The sequence below is a fragment of the Echiichthys vipera genome (assembly GCF_963691815.1).
Source record: "Echiichthys vipera genome assembly, chromosome: 22".
Classification (NCBI taxonomy): domain Eukaryota; kingdom Metazoa; phylum Chordata; class Actinopteri; order Perciformes; family Trachinidae; genus Echiichthys; species Echiichthys vipera.
The window spans coordinates 9,037,851-9,058,146 of NC_139847.1; the positions used below are offsets into that span (position 1 = coordinate 9,037,851).

A 20,296-nucleotide genomic window follows, 5' to 3' on the forward strand; every position below is an offset into this window, starting at 1 on the left:
TTTCCCTACAAGATTTTCCAAATTGATTTTTTTCCCATATCCAGAAGAAACAAGATCTACGACTCTTTCAGTGTAAGTTCCCTCATGTATCTGTTTGATCTGTTTTCACCACTTTCTTTTTTGTTATCCAGACTTTTACCTCTTCTCTTCCCCCCTACTTTTATGAAGAATCAGCTTTTTACAACGGGGGCTTTATAATTGCTTGTGTCTCACTATTGCCAATGTTATTTTGCTAAAAAGCCAAGGATTAACAAATAAAAAGCTACCTTTGAATCACAGATTGTCTAAACAATGTGAACTGCTTGCTATCCATCATTTACAGACCACAGCTTAAAATAAAGATGTGGTCTGTACGCTCTTCAATATGTGCCTTTGTTCTTTTATTTTATTGATACTTATGCCAAGATTTCTTTTTCTTTCCCACGAACAAGCAACTTCATTCTGCATACCTGGGGGGTAACTATTTTACCTTATACAGCTTTTTCTTAAATATCCAATATTGTAGAATATTTCATATTATAACTACTGTGAAAGTATCAAGATACTCAATCAACAGAGAAATGCACAGTCCATACTCAGAAACTGTGCCTTTTAATTTCTGTACTGTATATAAGTGGAAAGTGCCACTACATTGTCAGTACAGTCATTCCCCCAGGTGCAACAACCATGCAGAGAAGACAAGAGTGCAGATGTGGAAGACCTGGAAATGCTGACCAATCAGAGCAGACTATTTTTTTCTGGAGTGGGTCTTAAAGAGACAGGCGCAAAAATGGAGCAGTGGAGAGGGTGAATACAGATATATCCAGACAAACAGTAATGAAAAATAATGTGTTTTTTTAAGATCTAAATCGAAACATTTTCTAGTAGAAAGCCACAATACAAGTATGAACCTGAAAATGAGCAGGATATGGAAGGTTTGATACACATAAAACATGACCGTCTATTGGAATTGAATGAGGAACTTTTTTTAGTGCTTTCCATCGCAGATATTGTACAAGTATCACATTATCATAGGGCTGCAGCTACAATCTAGCGATCATTCCATCGATTAATCGAGTAATCAGATGAAAAAATAGTTTTGCAAATAAAAATGTATATACCGTTTATAATTTTGCGTTATTATTCACCATTACCGACAAATAAAATATGACAGTATGTCTGGGGTAGGCATATTTGGTGTGGTAACCTAACACAGAGGTGTGTGTGAGGGTGAGAGTGAGAGAAAGGAGATGTGTGTGAGAGCAACATGCACTCCTCCTGTTTACCGTAACAACAAGCAACGTACAAGACATAACTTGAACCTAAACCGAAACAGCAGCGCTCAGTGAAGTGTCCTTAACAACGGGATGCTTTCGGCTCAGACACTGAATCATCAATGACATGATGTGGTGGTATGCCAGTTCTAGCTTGCAGTGGACACTTTGCACCTTGTTGGCTTCTTTTTAATTGTGATATAATCCCAAACTTTGGACATTCTCTGCCTTTTCGGACTGTAGTGGTTTGCATCCGCAAAAACGGTCAGTGTGGAACAATGATCCCTGCGCTAATCAGGCGGCATAACGCGCGATACAGGAATAAATTGTTCAGCCCATCATTATCAAATTAATTTTATTGTGGCTTTAAACACTTGCTTATTTGGTCTGTTCAAGTGAGCCTATAAGGCTATATTAACCTATTTTAAACTAAATGTGCACTTTTAAATATATATTAATACCAACCTACCTGCATTCCTTCTACCGAGGCTTGTGAAAGCCATGGATGGCATGCGTTGGAGCACTTTGGCACTATGCCTGGGAAACAGCGAGAAGGGAAACAGAGAGAAGCACAGAAGAGATGGAGCGAGAAGAGAGGAGGACAAGTGAAAAATGTGATAGCGGCGAAGGTGCCGGGGGAGTCCGATGATGCAAAATGAGAGCATAACAACAGGACAGAAAGCGAGGAGAGAAAAGAGCGAGCGAGTGAGTAAGATGTGTTTAACCGCGGGAGCTTGTGTAGGAGTGATGGGAGACCCCGCGGGGCCTCCAGGTAATCTGCAGGTTTGCGCGTTAGCTCTCCAGGACCTCGCAGGTGCACTGCAGCGGAGATGTCACAATTGTTGTTTTACACACACACACACAAACACACACACACATACACATTTGGATGAGCACACAAAGACTTACAGTCACACAGAGGATAAACAGGTGGGCATAAAGTTCCATTGCAGAATGTCACCTGTAGTCAGATCTTCAACTTGTCATTGCAAAATGTACCTATTTCAATAAAAACAAGCAGCAAAATCACATATTCCCCTCTCCTCCTCACATGTGTTCTTTTTATCTCTAGCTGTTGGCTGTTGGCTGTTGGCTAACGATATTAATCAAATATCTTTGTAAACAGAGACCTGTAAACACAGTTTCTCATTAAGATAAATACAATGTATTTTACAGGCAGAAGCCAAACGTCCTTGGCTGTCTTAACTTCATGCATTATTTCATCAGATGCTGCCGAGTGAACTGCCCGTCTGTCTGTGTTTCTGTTTACCTCCATAGTCACACACATTTCTTGCAATTTCTATATAGATCCCTGCAGATTCCCATTCTCTCTTTCAGTTGTTCTGACTGAGATGAAAAACAATGACATTTAATCATCCTATTCTCATTTTGCAAACAATTAGATTATGGCTTTGTTTCCTTTCAATTTGATAAGAGAGTCTGACACCATTCTTTCCCCGCAATCCGCAATCATGCATTATGGAGATGGCAGAGCATGCTTCTGTTAATACGAATTGACAGGAGCTACTGCAGAAATAATAGGAACAGACTTCTCTGGAGTCTCAGGGCCCCACCCAAAAAACACTACGCTTCCACAGACACATACATACGCATGCAAACCATCATCAATGCACAACAGCAGTGGGACATCCACAAGACATCCTCATCAATTATGAAGGAGCTCTGAGTACCATCCATTACACCCAATCAGCTGGAGAAATCACTGTTTTACCATCATTAGCATTCCTCTATTCATTAGGAAACCACACACACACACACACACACACACACACACACACACACACACACACACACACACACACACACACACACACACACACACACACACACACACACACACACACACACACACACACACACACACACACACACACACACACACACACACACACACACAAATTTGCACACACATGCAGACAATGCACCCGATAAGCCAGGATGAATATGGAAGAACTAAACAGTTCTCAGAATGCAAAAGAAACCAGTTCCATTCCCTAGTTTATTCATGACCTGAATAGCATGCACAAACAAGCCCCGACTAATGTTAATTAAGCAGAAAAGAGGCTCGTTAGAGAGGGAGCGAGAAAATGGATTAATCCAAGGACGGCTGGAAGGAAATGTTCGATTGGAATTGGTAGTTGTATGGAAAACATTCGCAAACTTTAATGCTTCATAAGAAAACGGCGGGTTTTGAAGAAACAAAAAGGTTAAAACCAGATGACAGGAGGATTTGGTTTCAACAAACCAAGGTGGAGAAAGCAAGATGAGTAACCCTTGACAGTTTGGCACCGTATGTTTAGTGTACCCCACAGAAGGGGTTCCAAAATACCATGGACGAGAAAAAAAAGAAACATTTCTTCAACAAAAAATGATAATGTATATACAGTACATACTTTTGTTTTCTTGTGGAATTAGTTTATCATTTTGTGACTCTAAAGATAATTTAAGTGCAACAAGTGAGAGTCCACTCGTGTACTGAAGGGGGTGGAGGAGGATATTGTGGTCAACCGTATCAAAGGCAGACGTTCAGGGGGTCCAGGAGGATTAATAGAGATGGGGAACCAGTATCTGCTTCCATCAAAAGGGTCATTGGTCACTCTGACCAAAGCTGTTGCTATGGCCAGGGCGGAAACCAGACTGAAACTTCTCTAAAAGGTTATTGAATTTGAGATATTCTTGAATTTGTGAAGCAACAGTTTTTTTCAGAACCTTTGACAGAAATGGAAGATGGGATATGTGGGTTGAAAGCGCTGCTAGAGTGCTGTTACAGTCATTCCCCGGCTGCAATGACAGTGAAGAGCATTCAGATGCAGAAGATCCAGAAACTCTGACCAATCAGAGCAGACTGGGCCTATGCGCCAAAACGGAGCGTTTCGGACAGAGGGTGAATAAAGGTATATTCAGACTGACAGTATGAGAAAAGTAATGTTTTTTTTTTTTAATATTAAAGTATATAAATTTGTTCCATTTCAAAAATGTTTCACAAAACAGGAGATTATCCGTCTCAGAAGCGTTCTCAATTACTAGAAATCCCACTCGTTTGGTGTAGGCGAGGGATAGCGCCAAGATAGATCATGCAGGAGGCAGGACATGCAGGAGACAGGACATGACACACTGCGGCCATGAAGCCAGTTCATAATTTGGTCATAAACAACCGGGTCTTGTATCCCTCCTTAAATATTTCAGATGATTTCGGCGTCACCCTTACTGACAGAAGGTCCAGAATCTCGTCTCTCCAGTAAGACATTTTTGTTGCTGTCTTTGTGTTAATCATCCTCCTCTATGGGCTCAATCGTAGATTTGCGGACTTTGTAGGTAGATGGCATGAATAAATCTGTTTGATGTCTGGTCTAACTGATTCAGTCATTTGTATTTTCACAAGCTCTGCCAGGTAATTTTGCAATATATGTACATAAAGTCAGCAAACTGACGCAGTAATGCCACTTACACAGCATCTATCTAAAGTGTACTATCTATCTATCATTAGCAAACCATAACAAAGTTGTAGCGGTCAAAACCAGTCACTATGTTAAATTGAGAAATAGAGTGTTTCATTGCTTATGAATTTCTTCTTTTTTTCTTTCAAAATTTAGACAGTCTGCAGCTTTAAGGATATGGTAGCGTAAAAAGGTTGGGAGCCACTGGGCTAAAGCATACACAACAGCAAGACGGGATCCAGTTGGAGGTTCGATAACATAGACATAACATGGTGTTGGATGACGGCTCTGTCTCTGACCATTTTCAGCCATCTAATCCAATTCCCTCCAAGACACCTCCATTAGGTACTTGCTTGTAACTCAGGTAGGAAGACAGAAGATCAGATAAAGAGGTGAAATCGGGCTGAAGGTACAGCAGTGGGAACAAAGACGAGAAGGTATTGGATGTGAGGGAGCCCATTCTGAATGGAAGGTCCGTCTACAGGTGTGTATCAACTCCTTTGGCGAGCTGTCGGGCTGCATTTCTGATGTGTCTGTGTTGTGCTTCATTATGCATGCCGTATTGAACCAACCCAATAGTTAATCAAGGTGAATCAAATATTCATTGAGACACATTTTGCTGGAGGCCACAGACCGACCCCAGTCGGTGCAACAGGGACACATCAAAGCCAACAAAGCTGGGAAGCTGCTCACAGATAGAAGATTTAGTTGAGCTTGGAAAACATGAATTCAGAAGGCAATAGGCTGAGTAGGTGTCCCTATTCCTGCTCCAACACGGTGCAAATGACAGTGATTTCAGGAGTTTTATAAGTCTACTCAAAAGTAAGAGGGAAAAAAAACATATATTGTAACTACCTTTTCATCTGAGAGAATCATTCACCTTTTAGTGGCTCTTTGAATCCCCTAGAGACAGTGAGTATATCACTTATGTGTGGTTTTGTGCTATGCTAAGTAGTGTTTCCTTTGACAATGGTGCTGCTGTGAAGCCAGGTGTGCTTTCTTTTGCCAGAGCCAAGATGTCTTATGAAGATGTCAACTGGTCAGACCAGTCAAGGTGTCTTTCTGCTAAATGAGTTCTAAGTGGGTTGGGTGGGAAAAACACGGTTGGTGTCTATGAGCTGGAACAACTCTATCATCACTGCCTTTCTTTTCATCCGTCCCTTCTGTCTCTTTCCCTCTCTAACTATGTCTCGCTAGAGCACTTGCCCCTCACCCATGGACTATCTCAATCTCTTTTATATCCTCTAGTGAGAAATCCGCGTGCACGCTATCAAAGCCAAACACACACAGACCATTTTGCAGCACCGCAGGGCTAAAAGAAGCTTCTATTGGCCCAGCTTAGTCTTTCAGGTGGTAATTAGCAGTCATTGTTGTTCTTGTTGCTAATCAGAAATCTCACACACACATCTGAGGGTCATTATCTCGCTATCAGGAAAAAAGAGCAGCCTAGCTCAGGGAAGTCGCAGAGAGATGTGTGTGTTACAGTATGTGATATTGTTATGATAGAGTCCACTGCCTTATCAAATAAAAAGGCAAGATTGGATCATTTTCAATCATTTGCATATAGAAGGCCTCAGTATCAATTACAAGATGAAATTATGTGATTGTTTCTTCCTCTGGCTAATTGCTCCTTCAGACTTGTGGATACATTATTCTGAAAAAGCTTTGAGGCTACTAGCTACAGTGTGAACAAAAGTAAGCAGTGAAGGTAAATGGGTTCAAACGAAGAACAAAAAAAGGCTGTTACTGTATGTTAGATGAACAGGTATAAAGCAGCACATACTCTACATTGCACATATAGTATGCTACAATAGCTAAACGCAAACACTATAGCACGAGTTGTCATAAAGCGGGGGAACTATTCGCACTAATGTCAGCTACACAACAACATCAAGCTAAAGTTTGCTTACATGTGCTAGTTACTGATCATGCCAGACCAAGCAAATATGTTCCAGCATTAAAAATATATAATAATGATAATAATAATAGTAACATATACACACACACACACACACACACACACACACACACACACACACACACACACACACACACACACACACACACACACACACACACACACACACACACACACACACACACACACACACACACACAATATATGTATGTTAACACAATGCAAGTACGTACTGTACTGTACAAAAACCGAATTATTCTATATGATAAGAAAAAGATGTTTGGGGAGAAAAACAAGATGCATGCAGACTCCCCCCCAACACACAAAAAAAATAAACGCAAAAAAGCCAAATAACCGGGGGGATGTTCATGTTGACTCTCTAATACCACCAATTTAGATTTATGCAATAATAATGAGGTATCTGAACTCTGTGATTGGTGGCCTGGAGTGTGTTTATAGAGACAGTATGTAAGATATTAAGTATACCAAACACCAGCCAAGGACGCCTAAACTTCAGAGGACGACTACACTGCCACTCCACAGAAACTCTGTGCATCTTTAACAAGCTAATGTTTAAATCCTTCCAAGTTCGCCACTTCTGTATACCCACCAGGTATTGATGACTTAATTTAGACCAAACAATTTCAAGATGAAGGTTACTGTGGATGAACTGGTATTCTATATTAGAAGGGAGTAAATAAATAATGGACTCAGAATGAGGCAACAAATTATGCTCGTCTCCCCAATTCAAATCAATGGTGTCCAATCCATATCTGTGTCCTTGGGATGGTGTGGTTTGGAGAGCTGGGGGGCATGATGGTGCACAACAAATTGCTGACTGTCTTATGTGGTGTGCTGCTGGTCACTCCAGGGAGTTGGCCGCTTGCTTTAATAGGGTGGTCAAGGTCCTATACATGTACAGAAAGCCAATATGGGGACTCTCGGATACAGGGGGCAGGAGATCGTCAAGCATTATACCTCTCTCGCTAATGCACTTTCTTTCTTGCCATGTTAAATGCTAAGGTATGTAATCTTGCCATTTCCATTAGTCCCATTTTCCTTACTCATTTCCTTCCACCTTGTTTTTCTTCTGCTTACACCTGCCCTTTCCTGTACTTGCTCCCTCTCTAGTGAAATAAGGCAGCCCATTGGACGGCGGTGCACAGAGGCTGGCTCAGCCTCGCTTCTCATTCCACCTCTGCAGAGGATTACTAAATGGAGATGACCACGGCGTTCACAGGTCCACCCCGATCAGCTCACAGCTCCCTCCCTCTCTCTGGCTGTTGCAACCCCTCTCTCTTTCTAAAGGTGCTGAACACTCACCAAGTCCCAGGGACCCCCACATACAGCTTGCCAGCCTCTGGTTGTTTGGAACCACCAGCTGTGGTTGTATCAATATTAGAATCATTCTCCTCCACTGCAGTGCACAGTGTTCACAGTGGAGAGAGAGCATTTCTCATTAAACCTCAGGACTGCATTTTCACCTTAAAGGTATAATCCAGAGATTCACTATTGGATGCCCATAAAGTTGACTTGCAAGAGACATATTTATAAAAAATGGTCAAAAGCAGTGCAGCAGAGGCCAAGACTTCTAGTCAAGCATCATAAAGACTTGATCCTACATCCCCTATGATGCAATCTAGACCTCTTCTAAAACTCCAACTCTTTACGTCCAACATTTGAAGTCTCCCAACACAAGCTATTATAAACTTGATGACATCACATTTCCTGGACTTTGGTTGAGTAACAGAAAAAACAAAGCATGGGAACGTCATGTTCCTGTGTCAGCAGCACAAAAAATTGCCACAAAAATGTTGAAAAGCAAAAAAAGTAAAGTCAGAAAATATTGACAACTCTTACAGGAGATCCAAGTTTTTTATCAGGTGTTCAGGAGTACGACTGCTTATGAGGACTCCTCATCCCTGCTCGAGGCTAGCTGTTCAAGGCACCATTGGCCGCTACTAGCATAACACACCTTAACTGTCAGAGGTCAAGTTGCATTGTAGGTAATGTAGACACCAGGTTTTGTCAACAGACTAATCCATAAATAAGACGATATACTGTGTATTATTTTCAAACCTGCCCACCGTAAGCCTGACAATGTGCATCACACAACTAGCAGTCATAACCTGCTTATACTGTCACGTGCAAAACTATCTGGGAATAGGAATATGCTTCAGTTACAGGGCAGTAAGGATAACACCCAAATAAATATGGTGATATTGCTGAGGTGACCTCCTACATCTGGAAACATTCCTATAGTTCCAATAATGGAAAAATATGAAAATGATATACAGTGTTATTCCCCCACAATGTTTAATTGGAATGTTTGACATTCCCCTCTTTATTAGCCCTGCAGTGAGTTGGACAGGGGGAGGGGGTGGCTGATTGAGGTTTTAAAGACTCAATCCCAGTCGAATTGCAATTCCAGAGGCATTTAATTAGATAAAGCTTGGCTGGTTTGAACATATACTTTACAGCCGTGTCAGGCTAAAAGGGTCCATGTGTCGTAAATATCACCCAAGACATTAATAGAATTGAGATTAGAGGGCAGAATGTGTGGATCAGCGTAAAAAGGCGGCCAGCAGTTGGACAACTTCATGGAGTGAGCTATTTATAGCTGCTTAAATGGACGGCTCCATTAATATAAGGCTTACCCTTTCTGGAAATGTAAATCATAGAGGCCATGGCTCAACGTGCATGTTATACAGCTGCACTATGTCAGAGTTAACAGTACTATCTCTCTGATTTACAGGGGTATGGGATAAAGCAAAGCAGGTCGCTTCATTTTTGTGTACTATCCTTGTGGACATCTGGTGTGTTTTAAATCAATATGTCATCTTAGCAATTATTTCTCTCTACCTCTGAAAATGACTAAGCATATGGCTGCAAAGGATATGTTTTTTTTAAATTGCATGACTGTTTCAGAAAGGCAGCATGAGGACGTGCTTGTCAGTGGACTAGAATACAGATGTCTAAAGTGGCATTAGCCCCACATTGGGACCTGTCATTCATCTGCTCTTTCATTTCTGTCATTGATGTTTGTATTATTCACAAGACAAAGCCAGTGAACACCAAAGATGGTAGGAGACAGGGAGATCAGATCACGGCCTCAGTGGACACTTCCACAAAGCTGAGGGCTGATCAATAACCGAAACATTTCAAAACTGCATCGGATTCGAAGTCCGAACATGCCTTGTTTCTAAAAATTTAAAATAAACCCACAGGCTCCGGGTTTAATTGAGAAGCATCTCACGTCCGATCAGAGGGCTCATGTCTGTTCTTTTGAAATAACTTGTCATTTTCTCTCTCTCCCTTTCTCGAGCATATCAGCTCGCTCCCTTTTCTCTCTAATCCCTCCACCCTGACTCTCTCTCTCTCTGTCATCACTGTCTGTGTGAGCATTGCATACAGCTCAGGCACACTGGTGTTCACCTCTGCATGTGCTATATGATTTAGAGCACACACAGCTAACTGGTGGTGGAAGAAACCTCCAGATTTTTCACTTACCATGAGTAAAAGTAGCTATACTACATGCTACTCATGAACCAGTAAAATTACATTTAGGCGAATGTACATCCAAAGATATAACCGTAAGGACCATACCTGTGTGTTAAGTTTAAGCTCATGGTGCACAGTATTATGTTTTTGGTTGCAACTTTTGGACTGCTCCAGGCACTACTTCATCAATTAGTCGGCCCTAAAATTTTGAGTTTGAGTTGTTTGATCATCAGAGTGAACACAGTGAGTCTGCACTGAATTATTTGGTTATTTTGAATTATTTTGGAATTATTGCTGCCTGATAAATCGGCATTGCATTTTAAATGCAGATTGATTTGAAAAGTTTGCAGGAAATTCCCTAACCTCATAATTATAATGTAGCTTTTGACAAAAATGAATGCAAGTGCTTAATGTCCACTGCTTTGGATTTTATTGAAGCTTGGGTAGTATGAAAAAGACTTGATATTTCCAAAAACACAATAGCATGGTTTGTAAAATGTGTTAATTGTGATGTAAAGTATATGAGATTTGTAGTAAATGGTTGGAAACAATGTCACGGTATTATTGCAAGTATAAAACTTCGGATTATTACCAATATGGAGGCTTTCACATGTTAGCAGCATTTTAATATTGAAGCTGTCACTTTGTATACTATTGGTTAGTTAAATATTTAATAATACACTGTGTTTTATATGGTGATCATAACCTTAGTGGTCACATTACAGTAAGTAGGTACACCTGTAAAATGTATTTCATTCCAAGCTCTACCAAAACATATATTATTCATAAGCTTCATGCGAGTTAAAAATGTACAGTACTGCAGAGCTGTTGTATTGGGATTGGTGCAAGTGTACCTAATGAAGTGGCCAATGACTTCAGTGGAAATATACTCAGATCCTTTAGTTAGTTGAACTGGCACTATGTAGAATATTCCATTACAAGTAAAATGTGCTTCAAATACTAAAAGTAAAAGTATCAGGAAAACCCATGTGACTGATTTTATTCATTCATTAATTTTTTGGCAACAATATATTATGTATTTCAAGCTTATTACGTATAGATTTTTTAAAATACAATGTTAATCAAAAAAAGTAACTCTACCTGTCAAATGAAGGCAGTGGAGGAATAGAAGAATGGAAGCATAAAATGAAGGAAAGTACAAATACCTCATAATTGCACTTCTATATGTTGTTTGCCTATGTACTTATGATTATTAAATATGTAATATTTTCCGGCACTGCAGCCTGGCAAGCTGTTACCTCCGCAGGGTGATATGTCCAATGTCGTCGCATATAATGACTTTGCAGAGCTTTTCATTGACCTCTCTTACACCATATGGTGACCTTCGTACACTATAGGCCTCAGAGGGATGGCAAAAATGCTGGTTTATACAGACACAGAGAAGAACACCAATAAATAAACATGCAGATGACGATGCAGAGGAACGAGAGATGGTACGGTGTCATTGCGAGTAAATACAGGAGACCTGAAATGATAATTTGGTGCAGAATTTTAAAGGGGTTTTTATCTTCACAACTCTGAAATGTCTCATAAAGTTGTAGCAGTAGTTCTTTTGTATGCTTAAGCTGTACATCTATTTCAGATATTAAGTATACCAAATACCAGCCAAGGACTGTATATCCATTTCTTATACTATTATTCCTTTCTCACCTCTCTCGGTTTCCTCGTTGTCAAAGGTTTGGGCTGTCAATCATGTCAACAACTGTTCTCATCAGCTGATCTCATCTATCCAAAAGGACAGTGATACACCTACACTGAAGATCAAAATTAGAGAACCAAGTATTAATACTTGATTTATTCTGAAATAATGTTATTTTATATTGTTCAGAATTTTATAGAATATCCGCAAGTCACTTCAACAAAAACCTTCATTCTGTGAAAAAACATTGAGCAAAATTAGAGAACAGTAACTATTGTGTCATAAGAAAAGATTTAAACAATGTCTTCTTAGGGCTCAATGATTTAAAATGAACAGGAAGTGTAGAGGCCACAGCTTTGAATGACTTCAGCACATCTGCACCCACAGGACATCACTAGTTTCTCACACTGCTCTGGTTTGATCTTGGTCCGTTCTTCTTGCAGTCTCTTCCATAGTTCCGTAACTGTAGTGGGTTTCTTAGACATTACTTTGTTGCCAAGGATTTTCCAGAGATTCTCTATGGGGTTTAGATCTGGACTCTGGGCTGGCCATTCTATTGTTTCAATATTCTTAGCTTCAAGGAACTGCTTAACCTGTTTTGCAGAGTGACAGGGAGCATTGTCTTGCATGAAAATTGCAGCTGATTTGGAGACAATTGCAGTTGAGGTATTGCATGTTGCTGAAGGAGGTTCACATAAACGTAGCTGTACAAGAGGCCCAACTCCTGCTGCAGAAAACACCCCCTAAACGATGACACTTCCTCCTCCAAATTTGCCTTGTTTCCCATCAGACCCAAATTAACTGAACTTACTCTCTTCCCTGAAGTGCCCTCTGTCTTAAACAACGAGACACTGTGTCGAGACGGATCCTTGCCCTGTTCAGCATTGAAATGGCGAGAAACTCCAGCTGCAGTCTTTAACCGATTCCATACTGAGAGTCTTCACATAATCCTGTCCACTAATGCACTTGTTTTACGTGGACGACTGGCCTGTTTGAGATACTTAAATGAATCTGTGTCCCTGTAAAGTATCAGTATTCTTGAAATCACCGACTTGGAACGGCCAACCTCTCTCTGATGGCTGAGAGGGTCATCCCTCTGGCCTTCATCTGGACAACCTGCTGTCTCAGGTTTTCAGTCACCTGAGAGCGGCTTGCCATCTTGCAAAAGTAACCAGGAGAGCTGTTTCCAACAAGTCAATTGCCACCAGGTGCCAGATTAACAGCAATAACTGGGAGGTATTTGAAAGTGCTCTTTAATTTTGCTCATTGTTTTTGTCACAAAACAAAGGTTTTTGTTGAAGTGCCTTGGTTATTTAAAAACATGCTAGTACAGCAGTTGTATAGCCACAGTTGATTTTCTATCAAATTCTGAACAATACAGAATAATAGTATTTCAGAATGAACAAAGAATTAACTTGTTCACTGATTTCCAGTGTACACGGTTAGCCTATCATGTGGATGCCCTCTATTTAAATATGATTCTCTCCCTGCCTCTCGTATGTCCATGCTGCCACTACACGCGCCCTCCACCTCCCCATCGCTGCCAGTCCTCACTGAGTCATCACCAGCTTCATCATTTCTTCAGGCTCATCAGCCACCACCAGCACCAGTCGCTGGATTCTGTGAATGGCAGTCTCCCCTTGATTACTAATCTCCCTGAAGAGTCCAAGTGCCAAAGACCTTTGTTGCTACTAACTGTCTCATACCATCTGCATTAAATAATACATATTTTCATCCATTCACTTGTCTCTCCTGATTGAAATGTGATTTTGAAGGAAATAGGCATTTAGTGTTGAACAAATGAGTCTAAGCCGCATATGGTATATTATCGCACATCAGAACCAAGAGGTAATATTGTACAGCAGTGGTCTCAAATCTGGGGACCCCAAGAGGTCCTTGAAGGAGCTCCAGGGGTCCCCCAGAAAAATGGAAAATACAATCACTATTTAAGAAGGGAGCCCAATGTGGGTAAGTGTCATAATAGTGACTATTCTCATCATAAGCTTCCACAGTTATCTCCTAAAAGGCGTTCGACAACTATATAATTCTGGTTTTAATCATATCTAACAGCCAAAAATATAATCAGATGGAGGTCTGGTCCCTGAACAAAATCTTATCAAATGGGGTCTGTGACCTAATGTGTATCAATTTAAGGTCCTCGACATGAAAAAGGTTAAGAACCAGTGCTGTACAGTGTGTCTGCTGCTAGTGGAAGCAAGGCTGCATGGAATGAAAATGATTCTCAACAGGCCAATTAAGTAGAAACATATTAATTTCAACTAGAGCAATGGAAATAGTGCTATAACTAACATGAGCGAGCAGAGAATACATATATTTGCACAATGCAAACAAAGCTCTAATAAGAAAGGCTCAGTCCATGATTGCACAACTGTGGCAGCTCTCGGATTAGAATATAAGGACGTGAAACAAAGGACAAGCAGCTGGCATAATGAAAATAAAATGTTAATATGAATTTTTCATGGAGGAACCTGTGTGACAATTGCCTACGTGGGCATTTTCCGACAGCTATACATTATTCAACGACCACGTGTGACATGAAAGGGGGAGTTTATTCTTACATTTCACTCTAGCAAATGAAGAATTAGATTAAATCTCTTTATTATGTATAAATAAATAAAGGTGGCCTTTTTCCAGTTGAAATCAACAACAGGGCTTAAGTCGCTCGATGTGCTTCTGGTACTCCATCTGAGTGCAAAGAAGGAAATCTTTTCAACGGAATGTAAAATCCGTATACATACACTGAGAAGATAATTACAGTATTATATACTGTAAACCTGCAGAGGACAGATGCAATATTAAAAAAGAAATAAAACAGATAAAGAGCTCTTTGCAACTGAACAAGAAAAAAAATTTCAATCATGATGCATAATAAACCTGAAAGCAATGAAGGTAATTATCATTTAACACAGATGCTTTCATCCTCATATTATTTTAATGGCTTTACTTCATGCTGTATTTTATTTTTAACTACCTTTAATTATCTGATGGATCTGGCTGTATTTGTAGTTTCATTACTTTAAAAGTATCAAATTGGCAATTTCTCAACAAAAAAAACAAAACAGTTTTCCTCTGTTACACACTCACACTATCCTCTCTACCATCTCCATTGCTCACAACATCTCCATTAAGTGCTTTTCTGTGGAAACACAGTAGGACAGAGCTTTTTGGCAAAGATAGAAATGTTTTATTAGAAATGTTCCAGTGAGAGACCTGAGCACAGTATTTATCCTCAATTTATCAGTTTTCTACAGTGAACGACAATAATAAATAATGTATATAAAAACAGTTGGCCCATTAAGTATTAACATTATCAAATGGGAAATTCAAACCCGTTTGATCGGACTGTTCATTTTACACCTAAACTTCAACAGAAAAGCTATAATCATGTTTCTGTTCAAGTAAATTTATCTCACAAGGCCTGTGTCTGATTGAGCATGACATTGCTGAATTTAATGGTGCTATTATTTGTGGATATTTGTTGGTGTTTCTGTGGAGCGATGTCTCCAGACAAGTCTAACGTTTCTAGTTAAACTCTGAATGTGCTGAACTACAAACTGTGTACAAGGAGGCAAAAATATGTCTGATAATCATTTTATTTCCTGTGAATATCATCTATTTCTGTGGGTCTGATAACACATGTGGTGACTCAAAGTCCATTTTAATAGTATTTACTTAGTTTTAATAGTATTCACAAATTTTCATTCACAACCCAACATGAGACTTCTGCAAATCATCAATTACTCAAGCTCTTCCAATAATTATAAATAAATAATTACTTGAGATCGCTTTTATCTTTTGAATTTGTGAATTATTTCCTTTGCATTCCCGAGTTTTCTATACATAGAATTCTCAATACTCTTTATACGATGGTGTGTGTATATAAAAATATACACACACCATTCTGAGTTGTGGTGGACCTCGCCAAAAAATATAGAGGATGCTATTAAAAATGTGCAACCCTATTACATAGCTTTTGTGGCAAAAGTGCTTGTCAAAATTGTTTTAATGTTTACCTTCAGATAAACGTCACTGTTTTAGGGATTACAATAATCATAACACTTTACAGATGTAGTCAAAACTTTTTTGAGACTGTAAATGCAAAAGCATGAAGTTAGCACTTCAGAGTTTTTCTTTGACAGCCAAAAGTATTTTTGTAACATTCTCTGGGTTTAGAAGAGCAGCATATAAATCACGCTTTGTAGTGCTTGGGTCAGCTCCATGTCCAGCTGAGGTCTGCGTGACCTTCAGTGTCTTCTGCACCTGTTTCCCACCTCCCCTTGTGCATCGGCATCCCTTTATATATCCAAGTTCAAAAGCAGTCCTTAGGCTATGATCCCCCTCCTCGTGTATGCAACTTACTTTGCCTGCATCTGCATCATGTGAACTTTCTCTGTCAGTCTCCACATCTTTATTTCCAGACTCAGCCCTTTAATGTTTGTCTTAACGTTCAAGCTGACCGTTCTAAGTACCCCTCTTTCTCCTGACTTCCTGTCAGTCATTGCTCTTGGCACGGCGGCTTGTCTTGCTCAGCACCAAGTTGAGTTCATTCAGCAAACTCGGCGGCATCGCACCTTCCCCACCCAGAACAGGTCTCCTGCCAAGGGTCTTACAGCCACCCCGAGGAGGAACGGGCAGACCCATAGGCTGGGAGAGTCTGGATGGGGACGGGGAAGGGAGGCGTCGAGACTGGCAAACATCCACAGAGGTTCTTCTGTGCGGGTCTTCTGGGGCTTTAAGTGTGTTGTCGGGCTTCGAGCAGTTGGCCGCGGCGTATGTCTTGTGGTGAAGAGTGGCGCCCTTTGCAGGCCCCGGGTTGCCATCAACAAGAGAAATCCTCCTGTCTGTCAGCTGTGGGCAAATATGGCAAATAAAGATGAATTACAAACTCAACAGGTGAATAGAAGATAACATTGTCGGTAGCCTACTGGTTACAAACAGACTCGTAGAGAACAACATTCTCCCATGCTGCTAGATTATGTGTGTGTTTTTGGTTTTTCAGAGTTAAAACAGAGAATATTCAGTCAAATGGGTCGGTGATGCTGTTTTGCCCAAAGGGATGTAAGTGATGTAATGTAGGCACTGGTTGCGTCTTTTAAATGCTACATTGTTTGTCAGTAAGTGGTCGTATTGTACCTTAGGAGGCAATTTGGCTCTCAGATTAATTTGGCATGCAGTTAACACACAAGTCATCATTTAGTTTTAATGGAAACTTAACTCCCAGCGTGTTCTCCACCGTTGCTTTGGAAGAAGAAAAATTGTCCTTTTAAGTAGGTGAGATGGGTGGATGTGAAGGTGGTTCATGTGATTAACAAAAGTAACTGATACATATTAAAAGAATCTTAAACTTCAAAGTGTTACATATTGAGAACGGAACTTGGGGGTAAAATGAGTTTGTATGTATAATTCATATATATATATATATATATATATATATATATAAAGTCATTTTGCGGTTGATTTCTCACCTGTTTGCCCGTGTCATGTTTGTGTGTTTGAATCTGTCGGTTTTCAGTTACAGTTCGCCCTCTGGAGGATTTGTGAGATGCAGCTTCTTTTGAGATATCGGTCTTTGAACAGAGGTCAGAACCATACTGAAAACACACAGAAACAGCAGAAATGAACTAGTGCGGTATGAAGGTGATTCCATGTTGGGTGATAGTTCATGTTATAATCCGTGAGATTGGAGATACCTTGTTTCTAGCGACCTCCTTTGACGGTAAGCTGTAACTGCAGGCGAGTCTGTTCTTTCAGAGACCTCCATCTTGTCATGTTTGTGGTCGCTATATGTGTTGACTTATTTTGCTCTTTTGTAAACTTTATTGACACACATTCACCTCGCTACTTTCTGTCAGTCCTTTATATGTGACCCTATTAAATCCATACACACACAAGTTCCTATTACACTTCGGCCCTTACCACAAGCCTGACTCAGAAGTTGGAAGTACCCAATTTCCAGTTACAAGTGAACGCAGCAAACAGGCAGTGATGAGCTCCATCGGCAGACCAATCAATGTCAGCAGCGTCAATAACATGGCGGCGTATGTGCATTTAGGGAGGGACAGACACTCATATTGGAATACTTGGCAAAGGGGCAACAAATGCTTTCATTAGTGGCTCATATGATCAATCACCATTGTTTTAACTCACTCTTTGATGGATAGTATCTAAATAGACAATTTTAAGTTATGTATGGCTTGGAAAGGTGTTTATAGATGGCTTTGATGGATAAATTCAAGTATAATCAGAAACAGAAATACTTTAATATTTTCATAATCCCAGGGGGAAATTGTAATACACAAACACAAATCCGAAAAATGACTTCTATAAAGAAAGTAAATGGTAGAGTTGGTATCAGGGTGAAGGATGTACAGGTATAAATTGCTGTTTTTTGCAGGACTTACACAAGCATCTTTAAAAGTGAGGGAAAGTCAGAGGGTGACGATCCTTTGTGCCATTGCAGCAGTCCAACTGTGTTGTGATCTCTGGCTAAACTTTCTCTTTAACAACTTCTCCTTTTTATATAACTGCGACCCCCAAGACCTATAGAACCATGTCTCTTTAACAAATCTGTATTTCATCACTGCCGGGACCTGTCCTTGGACCTTAACACCCTCTCCCAACCTTCTGACAGTCACCACCAATACTGACACCATCAGCCATTCCACCTTGCTTCAAAATTAGGTTCTCCATTGCCAGTTGCTATGGAAACTGTCAGAGCACAATGCTTTCGCTAACAGGTAAGAGAAAGGAAAATCAAGAACACTGAAGTGCTCTCTGTCTACTTTCTCATCTACACTTTCTCTTTGCCCTTTCCTGCAAGTCCTATGTCCTTCCCACAAGCCCCCGTGTTAAAAGCTGACAATCCTGATATTTAGCGGATTTGGGAGGAAAATCCTAATATTTTTAGCCGGCTTTGGTCTGCTATAGATTGAGTTGTTGCAGAGCTAAGAGCTTCTGCAAAGAGCAGAGGAAAGTCACTGAGCCCACTGAAATAAACACTTTAAAACACTTAGAAACAAAAGAACAAACCCCCCCCCCCCCTTATATCAATCTCTCCCTGACAGTGGTGCCCTTTTTTACTTGCTAACTCAAACTAAGGCACTAAAAGGCTTTTACAGTAAGCACCTGTGATAAACAACACTGTGCTGCAGACAGGTTCCCATAAAGGAGCCCAAGCAGACGGCTAATACCGATTAAATGTGCTGAGCATACAATACAGAGCGGTGAAATCTCAAGATACGGTTGGATCTCTGAGTTAAATCTCTGAGTGTGATGTTCAAGAAATAGTCATTTAGTTGGAAATGAGCAGAATAGACACAGGTATTTAATCTAATGAGGAAACAAGATGGTTGTTTCACTGAGTAGTTAGGGACGAATATGAGAGAGAAACATAATGCAAAAATATGACACATCCATAGCGTTTCTCCATGTTTGCTTTGCCTTGCATTATTTATTGTTGCAGTGTCAGCAAGTGACAGCGACAACACTTAGCTGTATCTGGGGGCTAAGTACCACAATGCGATTGCTACAGTCGTCTTGACCTTATTCTCACAGCTTTTCCACATAAAATGATTTATGTTATTGCTGAGTGACCTCGAAAACTTTACACTTCTTTCCCTGTTTATGTATTTCATCTGCCTAACAGCACAATGGAAACGGATGATTGTGGAAAATATGATTTATCATATCTCCGTGTTCTGAGATATTGATTGCAAGAGATGATTTATTCGGGCCTTAATCCAGTGTATTTTTCATCCAAATGTGTAAGGGGGAAAAAGAAGGATGTGTCCGCAATGTGTGTGTCACTGGTATTTTTAGATTGCAGGAACAGTAAGAGGGTTAGAGAAAAGACAGAAACACACAGTTCTCCTGCGTTTCCAAAAGTCGCTGCATGCGCTGCTAATTAAATTGCTTCATTGCGCTTTCGCATGAGTGCATCCATCAGTCTTGTTCTAACAACTGTGCCGCATGTCATCTTACCTTCATCCTGATGATGTCTGTCACCCAGCTGACCTGTGTCTCCTTCGTCTCGCAGCAGAAATGCCTGAGGAGAGGAAGCCCAGTCGCATGAGTCACCGATTTCCACATCGTTACTTTCACACAAATTCTAACCAGGTGACTGGATATGGTATGTCACAGCACTAGACACAGTTTCTTCTGAAAGGACGGTTCACAGACTTTAAATAGACTGGACGATACTTGGGAGGGCTGGACCCTACTTATGATTACATGAACAGAGATTTTGTGATTAGTGTTGTTAGTAGCAGTGCTTCTGCACACACCCCTTGTCCAGGGGTACAGCATGTTAACATTTGCACATTACTACTAAAAACAATGCAATCCCTCAAATAAATCAGCTTTTTTGGTTTGGACCAAAGCGGACCGACCAACTAGCGCATCCCCAGAAACTTGTTGCTAGAATGGCTAAAAACAGCATCCCAGCATCCTCTTGTACCTTAAAAGTCTGCGGTTGTTCTAGCCAGAA

At 40.4% G+C, this 20,296-nt stretch overlaps 1 protein-coding gene across 5 annotated transcripts in view; it reads right to left on the bottom strand.

The window, feature by feature from the left end:
* Nucleotides 1-15,022: 15,022 nt before the first annotated feature.
* Nucleotides 15,023-20,296, bottom strand: part of arap2 (ArfGAP with RhoGAP domain, ankyrin repeat and PH domain 2) — a 120,912-nt gene continuing 115,638 nt past the window's right edge. For all 5 annotated transcript variants that reach the window (XM_083937154.1, XM_083937153.1, XM_083937151.1 and 2 more), the window contains 3 exons: nt 19,792-19,855; nt 17,277-17,402; nt 15,023-16,659 (listed from right to left, as the gene is read on the bottom strand). In XM_083937154.1, coding sequence (XP_083793280.1) covers nt 16,303-16,659; nt 17,277-17,402; nt 19,792-19,855 — 547 coding nt within the window. In that variant the 3' untranslated portion in view covers nt 15,023-16,302. The remainder of the gene's footprint in view (nt 16,660-17,276; nt 17,403-19,791; nt 19,856-20,296) is intronic.